Genomic DNA, 13182 nt, shown 5'->3' with positions numbered 1-13182 from the left:
GACAGAATACACCAGAGGGTCGTTAAAAAAGTTGGAGAAGCTGTGAAGACTCTGTTTGTAAAATCAGTTGTACCCTAAATCCCAGTGGACAGAACAGAAAAAAGCTTGCTTTCAGGGCTGACAGCTCATGGCAGCATTGCCTCAACACTGCTTTTTAAGGTAAGCCGCTATATCCTAAACCAATGCAACTGTGTGACTTATTTGTGCTCGATAGCTCTAGCTACTGATGTTAAACTATTACTGCTAGAAGAACAACAGCATACCCCAGAATGCTCTGTCTCTCCTGACAACGCACCGTTGTCTTCCATGTTTTGGTGTTCCAGGGTCTGACAGCCCGAATGCTTGGCCAACCTACACACCTCTGCTACTGCCGTGACTTCAAGAATGTAGATTAAGGGCACTTGCAGAGTAATCTATGGTATGTAAATCTTTGTTTAGAGGAAATTCAATTTCCATTCTTTGTGCCTGCATAACTTGCCTGTGATCTTATAACTGGCCTGTCAGAGTGAGTGTACATCCATAGCAACAAAACTGTGAAATTATCTTCCTGATCAGTCATCCTTTAACCATTCTAATAATATTAATTCACTGATGGAAGACCAGACACTTCCCTGTCACCCTTCAGAACGGCAGTCTACTTTTGAGTCCCTCAGTCCTTTTCCCTTTTGAAGTTTAAGATTTAGTCACAGAAAGTCACTGATGGGCAACAATTTGCCAAGACTTGACTGAGAGTCACACTTTCCTCTTACTTCCAAACAGGAGCAGTGCAACAGACCTCAAAGCCCACCCCGCCCCCCCCTTTTTTTTTTTCAGAAGCAAGCAAAACAAGCAGAGTCATTCTGCCCATCATATTTCTTTCAGTTAAATAATCTCCCTCTCTTCTATTTTTTTCCTTTCTCAAGCCAGTTCTGGCTTTCTTGAGGATCCTTTAGATTTTTTCAGTTCATACTGTTGCAACTCAAGGTACTTAAGATACTTCACATAAAGTCCCAAAGTGCCTAAAGAGCCCTGCCACTCCTGTGCTGGTGCTGCCAAGCAGCACTCAGGCACCTGTTCTTTCATTTGTTCATTTAAAGGAGCATGGGCACTTCTCATAAAGCTATGCAGAAATTTGCCTTTGCTGATGAGGTAAGATATAAACTAGTATATAATACAAAATAAGAGAAGAAAGATGAAGTTTTCAGATGAGATTTGCTGAACCTCTCTGTCTAATTTGTACTACTATACAAGTGATGACTTGATTAAGGTGAGAAGTGGCAAGCAGACTGCTAATAGATATCTTTGAGCTTTGTCAAAGTGACAGGAATGAATCGATGTGCTATAAATTTGCTCATGATATGAATCTCTAATGAAAAAAAAAATCTGGGTGCCTCTCAGTTGGTTGAAGGTTTTTTCAAGGAACTACATCTGAGTTGATGCTGCTTTCTTTAGGAAAATAAAACTGAACAAGGTTTTTTTTATTCTCACAGAAGCCTGTGGAAATTTTCCATGTTTAAGGTAGTATAGTGCACTGAGCCATTTCTGTTTAAGAATGGCAAGCTGTTATGTGCTGTCTCATCCATGCCTGTCTTCCACACCTCCCCCTTTCACAGCAGGGCCAGAAGTTTTTCTTTTTTATCTTCCTACTCATCTTGGCTGGACAAGGAGGGCTTCGCCTCCCCTGCTGCACATCATCCAAAGGCTGTCAGCTCCTAAAGGCCTTCTGCCTTTACCCGCTGTAAGCCACTGACCCTAGTGAAAGGTTTCCCCTTGCACTTCCAGGCCCTTGAACCAGTCAACGTCAATGATGGAGACTGGGAAAACAGTGATGAGTTTGTGTCATTATTCCAGGTAGAGATGTCTTCTACTGTAATAGCTGCACTGGACAGGCCTTGCAGTTAAACAGGGTAATGATCACAGAAACACAAAATGATAGGGGTTGGAAGGGACCCCTGGAGGTCTTCTCCAACCCCCCTGCCAGAGCAGGATCACCTACAGCAGGTTACACAGGAACGTGTCCAGGAGGGTTTTGAATGTCTCCAGAGATGGAGACTCCACCACCTCTCTGGGCAGCCTGTTCCAGTGCTCTGCCACCCTCAGGGTAAAGAAGTTCCTCTCATGTTTAGGTGGAACTTCCTATGTTCAAGTTTGTGCCCGTTACCTCTTGTCCTGTCACTGGGCACCACTGAAAAGAGCCCGGCCCCATCCTCCTGACACCCACCCTTTAAGTATTTATAAGTATTGATAAGATCCCCCCCTCAGTCGTCATTTTTCCAGACTGAAGAGACCCAAATCCCTCAGCCTTTCTTCACAAGAGAGGTGTTCCGATCCCCTATTACAGAAATATGCTATGGTAGTTTGTGTGCAGGTGTATGCGTGATACTCCCATGCTCAGGAGCTTGTAGAACTACTACGTTTTGTTTTGTTTTGAACCAGTAACCAGGACATTGCTATTGTTTGCAGGAGAATTAAATAATTTGTAAACTAAACACGGAATTAAAAACTTAGATCAGCTCAGTTAAACAAAAAGGGAAAGCTTTCAGGGACCTGGCAGGCTCGGTTTCCAGCACGTTTCGGCGGATACCAATTTGTTAACTTGCCCCAACCCCTTCCTTACCGCAGCGTCGGCCTCCCCGCAGAGGCGCGGCCGGCAGGTGGTGCCCGGGGCCCGCGGCGGCTCCCCCCCGGCCCAGCCACCAGCCCGGCCCCCGCGGCCAGCCCGGCGGGGAGGCGGGGGCGGGACAGGGACCGCCGGACATTGCCCGAGTCGGGTCATTAAACCGAGTGAAGTCCAAACGGCAGCAGAGAAGTAAAATCAGTGAACACGTGAAGGAAAAATGCCGGCTTCGTCCCGTGTTGCTCGGGTAGGACACTTCCTTTTGCCACAGCTTCTCCAGCCCCTGGCCAGATCCCAGGGTTTCACCTGTAACTCGGTACAGGAGTTGTAATAAAGCACTGCCACGAATTACATCCCTTCCGGTTTAAAAGTGCTTTATTACAGACACTTTTTTTTTTTTTTAGCAACCGGAAGCCTTGTTGGCAATGTGTTTTAATTATGCTCTGAAGCTAATCAAGGAAAGAGAAACCGTTTTGAACACAGGAAACTAAACAGCTAATCATACATTTGAGTGCCTGTTTCCACGGGGGATGTACAAGTACTTAAGTGTTGCCGAACTCCCAGCACATCAGCAATCTGTTAAATGGCTATAAAGTGCAGGCTTCATTAGGAAGGGGAGGATACGAACCACCCGACATTAGGCACCTGCTCTCTCTTTGCAGTCACCAGAGGGAGAGAGGCAACTGAGATCCGGAAACTCTGAATTACCCTTGGGAAAAACTCTAGCTTTTCTCACTAACTGTGGAGGAAGCCTAAAGAGACTAAATGGAAATTAAGTACCTGAAACAAGGTAGCCGCTTTATTTCACTACTGCCTGATGCTAGCTGTGGACTTAATATACCTGAAGCTAATTGTGGCTCAATGTCCGTATGGAAACCAGTGACGAGTGCTGTTCCTCAGTGGTCAGTACTGGGACCAGTGCTGTTTAACATCTTTGTTGGTGACATGGACAGTGAGATTGAGTGCACCCTCAGCAAGTTTGCCAACGACACCAAGCTGTGTGGCACAGTCAACACACTGGAGGGAAGGGATGCCATCCAGAGGGATCTTGACAGGCTTGAGATGTGGGCCTGTGCAAACCTCGTGAAGTTCAACCAGGCCAAGCGCAAGGTCCTACACCTGGGTCATGGCAACCCCAGGTACAAATACAGGTTGGGCGGAGAATGGCTTGGGAGCAGCCCTGAGGAGAAGGACTTGGGGGTGCTGGTGGACAAGAAGCTCATCACGAGCAGGCAATGCACACTTGCAGCCCAGAAGGCCACCCGCATCCTGGGCTGCATCAAAAGAAGCGTGGCCAGCAGGTCGAGGGAGGTGATTCTGCCCCCCTGCTCTGGTGAGACCCCACCTGGAGTCCTGCATCCAGCTCTGGAGTCCTCACCACAAGAAGGACATGGACCTGTTGGAACGGGTCCAGCAGAGGGCCACAAAGATGATCAGAGGGCTGGAGCCCCTCTGCTATGAGGACAGGCTGAGAGAGTTGGGGTTGTTCAGCCTGGGGAAGAGAAGGGTCTGGGAAGACCCTATAGCAGCCTTCCATTACCTAAAGGAGGCCTACAGGAAGGATGGGGAGGGACTCTTTATCAGTGAGTGTAATGACAGAACACAGGTTAATGGCCTCAAACTGAAAGAGGGTAGATTTAGATTGGATATCAGGAAGAAATTCTTTACTGTGAGGGTGGTGAGGCGCTGGAACAGGTTGCCCAGAGAAGCTGTGGATGCCCCATCCCTGGAGGTGTTCAAGGCCAGGCTGGATGGGGCTTTGAGCAGCCTGGTCTAGTGGGAGGTGTCCCTGCCCAGGGCAGGGGCATTGGAACTAGATGATCTTTAGGGTCCCTTCCAACCTGAACCATTCTGTGTGATTATGTGTAATTGCTATGGTTGCCATATCTGAAATACTTCTGTGAACTGTTACTGGAGGCAATAAGGTTCCCACTAAAAAGCTCCATTTCCTTCATTTTTCTCCATTTTTAGAGTCAAATCTTTCCTTGGTATTAAAAGGAGAGGTGTATATTTTGGAACAAAGCTCACTGTTTGGAAGCTACAGTGTGTAATGCGCGATATATAGCACTGTATTGTCTGGTCTGAACGGATCATGGCTGTGCTCTGCTTCCCAAAGGAGAACATCCCAGTGGCTCCAACAGCTCCTCTTACTATGCTGCTGAAAAGTCTCATTAACTGGGGAAAGCAGGAACCCTCTCTGGAAGCCTCTAAATTAGATTGGAGATTACTTGAACCACATCCACAGCAAGTAAATCCATTTAAGTAACCTGCAAAAACACTGACAACTGAAATGTTACTAGAGCACTTGGGGTGTCCTGAACTTTTTTACAAAGCATGGCAGAAAGAATTTTCTCTGATAGGAATCACTGGAGGATTATTACGAAAGTAAGCTTAGCTGGTGTAAAACAAGCCGGAGAGAGGTGAGGCTCAGATCCAGAACCTGCGTGTTCCCAGCTAAATCTTTCAGCAGGTTCAAAACGTTCCCTGCCCCTGTAACCCACTTGATTTGTTTTCTCTGAGCACATCTTGCCTATTTCGAGCACTCAGTAAACATGAACTTTAGCTCTTAAGCGGGAAAAGGAAAGACAGAAAATTATTTGTCTGATGTCGCTGTGTTACAGGAATACAGCTTCAATTAAGTGTTTAGCCAACCTGTTTGGAAGACCTTCCGGGCTTGGCAGTTGAGATTCCTATTTGCAGCTTGCAGAATAATTGTAGAGAGTTTGCAGGTGTCCGTTTGAGTTCTGCTGCATTGCAGAACTGTGGTGGGAAAACTCATGGATCCCACCTGGCTCTGTCCAGTGTCTGTTAAGCGTCATGTGTGACTGTGCTTTTGACATACTCCATTTCAAGGTGACTTGCCACAGCATTTTCTGCCTTGTCTTTCTCCTCACCAGCTGCATTCCTGTTTCTGCTGTTGCTCAGTACCGGCGATAGGGCACTGGGTCAGGGCTCTCTTGTCTCATGTTCTTGGTGGATAATGAGGGGGGGAGAGGGCACAAATCCAGATGCAGAAAAGCAGCAAAGTTCTTCTCAAATGAACTTGAAAAACCGCAATCCCCACTTCCTACTGCTCTAACGCTGGAAACCTGCCAGCATCTCCAGAAGAAAAGAAGCACGGAGACAATTCTGCCTTTGTCCTGGGTTTGTTAGTTAATCTCCAAAAACCTCGGGACGCCTCTGCAAATAGATATTAATCAAAAAGAGACGGGAAGCAGGGGAAGGACGAGGGGCTGCTTGGAGTACGGGGGGCTTCGGCCGCTGCGTCCCGCCGCGCTCGCCGGCGGGTGCCGAGCGCCGGGCGCAGCCGCTGCTCCCTCCTTCCTTCCTTCCCTCCCTCCCGTTCATCAAAAAGCGCTTTCCCGTGAAAGGCCCATTTCGCAGGTTCCTCCCTTGGCAAGGTCGCGCCCCCTCCGCCGGCAGCGCGACTGGGAGGTGCCCGGCGCCGCTAGAAAAGGGGCGGCCCGAGGTAACTGCCGGGGTGTGCGCCGGGGTGTCCGCTGGGGTGGGAGCTGGCGCCGGGGACCATCGAGCGGGGGCAGCTGGAGAGAGCGAGGGGCTTCCACTTGGCAAGGTACGTCCTCTGCTAAGGGAGAAATACGGTGGGGTTTGTCAGAGGAGGGACAGTTTTCCCCCGGTAGTGACTCGATACTGTTTAATCTCTTCAGTGGCTTAGTTCTGTTCTTGTGGTGAAATCCATTCGACTTTGCTAAGGTAGCGTGCTGGGCAGAGGCTGTTTTGAACCTGTGGATTGACTGGGCTTGTGCCAGTCCTGTCTTGAATGGCATCCTCCGTGCCTTGCTTGCTTGTAGTGTGTCCAAGAAGGATGTTCATGTACTTTTGCATCTTTGTGTGTTTGTAGGTGGATTTGTACTTCAGGCTCTTCCCCTTTGAGGAGCTCTTGCCCAGCTACAGTGATGTGGTTCTTTGAAAAGATCAGAACATCCCATGAAAATGGAAACCTCTCTAGCTCCTCCTTCCTGGGACTGCCGCCTGGCCAAAACCTGCCTGAAAAAGCCCGACTGGGAGCTGCTGCGTTTCCTAATGTGCTCACCCCTGACAGAATCCCTGAATTCTGCATTCCCCCCAGGTTGACCAGCTCTGGCCCTGTTAAGGACACTGGCTCCCACCAGGAACACAGTGCAGAAGATGCAGTTCTTAATTCTTGTGCCTACAGACCCAGCTCTTCTTTGCCACATGTCATTCAGGTGGAAAGTGCTGAAGAGATCCCAGCTCTGGAGGAAGAAAGCACTAACTCGGACCCACAGTCCCAAGCAGCGCTCTCCCTGCCTCACTTTCCCAGGGCCCCCACTTCCTACGGCTTCTGCACTTTGCTGGAGAGTCCCCACACCAGGAGAAAGGAGTCTATCTTCCATGGTGACCCGCGCGGTGCTTTGCCCAGCCTGATGCTGTCTCGATCCAGAGCGAATACATTCAGTGGCAAAGGGAGTATGTCTAATCCCATTGCCATCAGCTTTGCTTCTGTGAGGCTGCCTCCCAAGCATCTCTCTCTGCACAGGCAAGGCGCCTGCGACAGCGATACCGCCTCCTCCAGCGATTCCTCTCCTTTCAGTTCTCCGCTTCTCAGCAGGTCACCTCCCAGATCCTGCTCCCTGATCAAAACACAAAGTCAGGAGGGGTTGCTCTGCCGAGCGCTGAAAGCCAAGAACAAATCCAATGTGGCCAGAAACAATTCTTTCTCTACAGAGGAGAGCAGCTCCACTGATAACAGCCCCAGTGCCATCAGGCGGGCCTCAGAGGGGCTGATTGCCACCCGTAGCTTTAGCATGTCCTGTTCTCCCATCTTTCCCCTGGACCTGACCCGCAGCCGGGAGAGACTCGTGGGAGAGAGCACGGTGGTAATGGACAAGGGAGGCATGTTGAGGCTGTGGGCTGAATACTGCTCAGAAAATGAAAGGCTGCGGATCCGCCTGATCAGTGCGGAGGGTTTATATGATGACTCTGTGGAGCCCAAAACCATAAACTGCTGTATCACCTTCTCCCTGGTGCCAGGGAAAACACAGAAGCAGAGAAGCACTGTTATAAAGAGAAGCAGAAATCCCATCTTCAATGAGGACTTCTTTTTTGATAGCATTGCAGAAGAAGAGCTTTACAGCCTCTCTGTGAGGATGAAAGCAACAAATAAAGGGTGCAGTATGAAACGGGATTACACCTTAGGAGAACGGGAATTGTCTTTAATAACTATGTTGTCAGTGTAATGCTTCAAATATTCAAATAGACTAATTTTGTCTTCTGATAATTTTCTACTAAATAAAGTTTTTGGTTGATTTTCTTCCTTTTTTTTTTTTTTAGTAATACGTTAAAGCACTGTATTGCTTGGTATTACTCTCACGCTGTTGTGCCTCATTTTGCTGCTTAACATTTCAAACTCTGTGAGGCATTTGCTCTTAAATTAAAAGGTGGCTTTGGAGCAGACCTTCTGCCTGTAGAACAGGAGAGGAGGGCAGAAGGGCTACTTTGCCTTTAGGATAAAGGATTAGGCAGTTACCAAGTCAAAATTGTTCTTGTTTATGGCTTTCAGGGCATGGGAGGGTTGTTTTTCACTCGCTCTGGTCCATGAGCAGGTACACAGCATGTGCACCCGGTAGGCGCTGAACTCTGTTACAGCTCCCAGGTACTACATCAGTTAAATATGCCATTTTGACAGCACTCATATTTACATAAATGAATGTTTTAATGGGTTCTGTACTGTCAACACTGAACACTGTGGTGGCTCCTGCCTGGAGAGGGTGATTGCTTGGGCATAGTAAGCATCATTTACCCTTCCTTTCCGTGGCTGATTTCACAGCTGTCAGGACGAAGTTGCCAGGTAACTGTGTTTTGGTCAGGAATGTACCCTGAAGCTATAACCCTCAGCGATTCAGCTATCGCGTCCTTTCTGAAACTAAAGCAGAGAGGATAAGATATCAATACGGCAAGGGCAAGAGATAGTTTGGAATTGGTGGGTTGAATTCCTGCTTCAGCTCATGACTTGCTGCATACCTTGTTTGACTCATTGCGATAAAACTGGGATGATCTTTCTCTGTCTTGTGCCAGCGACTGGTGGGTGGCTGAGGCAATTGCTTTAAAACTCCGAGAAACACAAAGGTGTAGAGCTCCTGCATGCTGGAGGCCGCCTTCCTTTTTTTTTTTCCTTTTTTTATTTTTGCTGAGGTGGACTGGGGGCTAGGTAAAACAAATAAACTCATAGAAACTGCGGCTGTGCAAATGGGAAGAGGCAGAAAGTCTATCTTGAAAGCCCAGGCCTGTTGCTGCCTCCCTTGATTAAGTTGCAGGCTTCATTATGTGAGAGGTAGATAAGCCTTAATGGAGGAGTGATCCACACAGGCGTGGGGCACAGAAAAGGAAGGTTTTCTTCTGTATTCTCTGTGAGTCTGTAGAAACAAGGTCTCGCTTGTGCCAAAAGCAGCTTAAAAGCTCTTTCAAAAAGATTTCTAGCAGATCCTCCCCCTGCCCTATTCTGGCCAGAGTACAACTGCCTGCAAATCATGGGACTGTTCATGGGAGGTTCCGGTATGGCTTGGCCACTGAATCATTTGATTCTGTTTCAGACTTAAGTCCCCCAGGAAGGATTTATTTTTTTTTTCCTTCTGTTAGCAGAAAAAGCCCAAAGGATGTTAACTGTGACCACGAGTGCTCGGAAATACCCACTGCTAATCCTTGATCCAGCTCACGTGAGGTGCTTCTAAAAACAGAATCCTCATACAAAGGACAACTTGCACAGGAGAATGGCTGCGTATATTCCCAGAAGCTGATTAAAATCAAATGGGATAATAATCCCTTTGTGCTAAAGGAAAGAATTAAATGTACTGACACACTGCGCAGCTGGAGGTGATGCACTGACACTTGCACCCTTGAATCTGGGCAAACTGACTAGAAGGGAAAAACCTAAAATAAGTGGGGAGAAGTGAAATTAAAAAATGTGGCTTCAAGGAAGAACCAATAACGCTGCAAAAAATGAAGCCTATTTAGCTGATTATTGCATGGGGTCTCCTGAAGAAAGGCAGAGGCTCCCGCTTCATCACCCATCCACCATCACATTTTTAGTTCTCGGGACTTAAGGTCTCTTCACAGGTATACTCACATGGAGAAAGAGGCTGAGATAATACAGAAGAGAACAGTTACACGTGTCAGAGGATCACGTACAGTCACACTACAGGGGGGATCTGTGCCACGTGACAGGTGCTGTGCTGCAGGGACACAGCATGGCGGAACCGGTTGAGGTGAGAAGGGGGCTCTGGAGACTGTATCACCTGCTGAAAGCAGGGTCATCTCCAGCAGGCTGCCCAGGACCACATCCAGTTGGGTTTAGAGCATCTCCAAGGCTGGAGACTCCACAATCTGCTTGGGAACCCTACTCTGGTGTTTTACCACCCTAACAGTAAAAAAGTTTTTCTTTCTGCTTAAGTGGAATTTCCTGTATTTCAGTTTGCACTAGTTGCCTCTTGTCCTGTCATTGGATACCCCTGAGAAGAGTCTGGCTCCATCCTCTTCACTCCCTCCCATCGGATATTCATACGCACCAATGAGATCTTTCCTGAGCCTTCTCTTCTGCAGGCCAATGGGCATAGCATAGTTACTGGCATAAAAGAGGAGTGTTTGTAAAGCATCAGGCAGGGAAGGAGTTAAGTCCTTGGAGAAAGTCCTTCCATCCTGCATCAGAAAAGTAAGTTTCCAGCTGGGCTCATCTAGTCAGGTATTTAAAGAGGTGAAGGATGCATCTTTGATTGGTTGAAAGAAAACTGAGCTAGTTTGAAGGCTCGTTAAACAATTGCTTATTCCTGAGAAAGTCTCCTTATGGAAAGTGGGTGACAGGCCTGCCTGCTAGAGGGTCACTTGCTCCTTCAGCTGAAACCAGCAGAAGACTTGTAGACCGGGTTCAAAGGGAGAGTTTAAGCTTGGGAAGGCCAGCTGGACTTTCTCTGGTAAATAATCTAACTTCAGATTTTTCTTGATAATTTTCTTCTTTAATATAAGAACTTTGGATTAAGTACCTATTCAGCTACACAGGTCAGACTCAGGACTAAGCATGACTGTAACACTAAATGGAAAAGAGTTTTGGTGCCGTCTCCCCCCACCTCCCCATTTTAGTGTGTCTTTTTACATTTTGGGGTATTTGATCCCCTTTGAGCTTTGGGATGTTGCTTATCAAGGTGTCCTTTTCAGCAACGCAAAGTCATAACACAACTTGAACACTTCAATTTGCTTGAATATTAGAGGGCGTAGGACTTGTTTTCCTGTACTCTTAGAGGTCAGCTAAGCTGTTAGCGGTGAACTCTTACAATGCTGCCTGTGCCGCAGCTGCTTTACAAAAGCGTCAGCCTTATTGGGGCTATTACGTAAAGCACTTGCATAAGCAAACAAGACAGCAACGGGATACATCAGCCTGGAAAAACTCATGATGCCTCAATGCTTACATGAGAGTCAACAGCAAGAAGAAAATCCACCTCCTGGCATTGGCAAACAGCTAAGCTACTCGGGGTTGAGAAATACCCTCTTCAGAAGTTTGCTGAACTTTTGAAATACCATGAAAATATAGTGGCGTAAATGACTCTCTCAAGCAGGACTCTTGTATTGGGGGATTCTGATCAGCTGTGTTCAGTGGTGCTCACTGGTTGAAAGATCACCTCTTAATTTAATTTTTTTTAAAAAACCTGACAATTGTTTGAGGAAAATAAGTTCTTTCTGCCAAGATCCTGAACTCATGTTTTGCTAAGCAAATATTATTTGTTTCAGCTGCACTGGAAGTACTGCTTGTGCTGGCCTTTTCAAACCCAGTTATTTCAGGCATGCCTCTTCGCTTCTGGACAAATGTTACTCTAAAGCAAGTCTTGTGTTTTTCTCTTTAGAAATCCACACGGGTTATACTCAAATACTGTTTGTGGTGCAACGTACTGAATCACAGCAGGGTAAAATGCAATTCCTATAACTGTGCTGCTTTTCAGGGAACGCTCAGAAATAATATCAAGAGAAGCAAATATCTGTGACCTAAAAAGCCTGACAGGACAGACGTGTAGACTGGGGATTAGGCAGCACGGTGACTGCAGTATCGAATTCCATTTATTGCACCACTCGTTCTAAGCTGCTCCCGTTTCTCAGGCTGGGTCTGGAGAGGTGCTGCTGACCATGTCGCCTGCGCCGTCTCCACATGCCTCCTCCTCTGGGGCTTTTTGAGGAGGCTGGTGTTTCTGTGCCTGTGACTTGGATCTTCAGCCAGATGGAGTGACCGTGGTGAAAGATTGAACATTTGATGGGGCCTAATGGGCAAAACTTCTCATTTTTAGTTTCACTATTCATTTCTGTGGGTAATTTTTAGTTTCCTCAGAGAACCGAGGAAAGAACAGCTAGATGAATGTATAAACCTGCAAAAGAAGCCTACCTTTGGGTTGCCAGGCTACTTCCCCCAGGCTGGGGAAGTTGTCCTGGAGAAAGCTGTGTAAATAGGATTGCCCAGCGTCAGGACGTCTCTGCAGGACCTGAGGAGGGCACGCCACAGGCTGTGTGCTGGCTGGGCTGTCCCCACGCTCTGCAGCGACTGCTGCCCGCTTCAGAGATGGGCAGTTGTCCTGCCTCTAGGTTAGAGATCTCCTAGCTTCCATAGGTGGCTGGATTGTTGGGCATGATGTTTGGGCAAGGCAGGAAAGGTAATGAGTCACGCCTATTGATAGCTTTTTGCAGCAGGATGTTTGATTAAAACAAACAGTAGCCTTACGCTCAGAAAATGAATGGCATGATTAGATGCTATCTGTTTTCCATTACTATGCGCTCTGAAGAATAAAAGGCAGGTAAAATTAATCTGCATATTTAAATGAGATGGCATTTCTATACAGACTTAGTGCTGATGACTGTCACTGAAATGTACTCATTATTAATAGTGTCTTAGGAGAAAAGGCTAAAACTATGCTGAACAATCCATCCTCATAGTGGAGCTAAAATGAAGTTTAGCGTTGCAGAGTGTCTGTGAACTAATCTACTTTGGGTCAAGGTGACTGATGTAAAAGACAGGTGGCAGGAGGGGACAGAGCTGCAGATGCCCAAAGCCAGACCTCAGCCTGGGCTGCACACAGCATCCCGTTGCCTGCGGAGAGGGGAAAAGGGGCTGTCGCCTTCTTCCTGGGTCACCCATTGTGCCTCCATCAGGTTTTGCAAGAAAGCTGTGTGTTTTTATGCTGCTGGTTCTTTGCATTTAGTGGATCCTTATCAGAGAAAAAGAGCTCCCACTAGTTTTTTTGTTCCTGTCAGGAACAGAAATGGCTTCAGGCCAGGTTGCTGGTGGTATATGGCAATTGGGGTGAGGTATTGGGAATTGAGCACAGTCCCAGAGATGGGAGGAAGGGTCCAATGAGTAGGAGTGAAAAGAATTAACAGCCTCCCTTGCTTAGATACCACCACAGGTAACCAGAGAGCTCTGTCTTCCACTTTTGTCACTCCTTCTGCTATTACTTTTCTATTTCTGGCTATAAATGTTCTAGTGTTCTGGCTGTAGATGTTCCAATGGTGCAAAATTAGCTATCCTGAGCGGTACAGTGAGAACCTGACCTTGTCAAGCATTGCATGTTCTAGAC

At 47.3% G+C, this 13182-nt stretch overlaps 1 protein-coding gene across 3 annotated transcripts in view; it reads left to right on the top strand.

The window, feature by feature from the left end:
* LOC141748982 (C2 calcium-dependent domain-containing protein 4C-like) overlaps positions 1-7889 on the top strand; it is a 30458-nt gene extending 22569 nt beyond the window's left edge. The window contains exons 2-3 of one of the 3 annotated variants that reach the window (XM_074601896.1): positions 6-159; positions 6459-7889. In XM_074601896.1, coding sequence (XP_074457997.1) covers positions 128-159; positions 6459-7815 — 1389 coding nt within the window. In that variant the 5' untranslated portion in view covers positions 6-127 and the 3' untranslated portion in view covers positions 7816-7889. Of the gene's footprint in view, positions 1-5; positions 160-2625; positions 3736-6458 lie in introns of those variants that run through there. The other 2 variants (XM_074601897.1, XM_074601895.1) reach the window with 2 other exon arrangements.
* Positions 7890-13182: the final 5293 nt, after the last annotated feature.

This window comes from Larus michahellis, chromosome 9 (assembly GCF_964199755.1).
Source record: "Larus michahellis chromosome 9, bLarMic1.1, whole genome shotgun sequence".
Classification (NCBI taxonomy): Eukaryota; Metazoa; Chordata; class Aves; order Charadriiformes; family Laridae; genus Larus; species Larus michahellis.
This window is presented reverse-complemented; position numbering and strand designations above follow the sequence as displayed.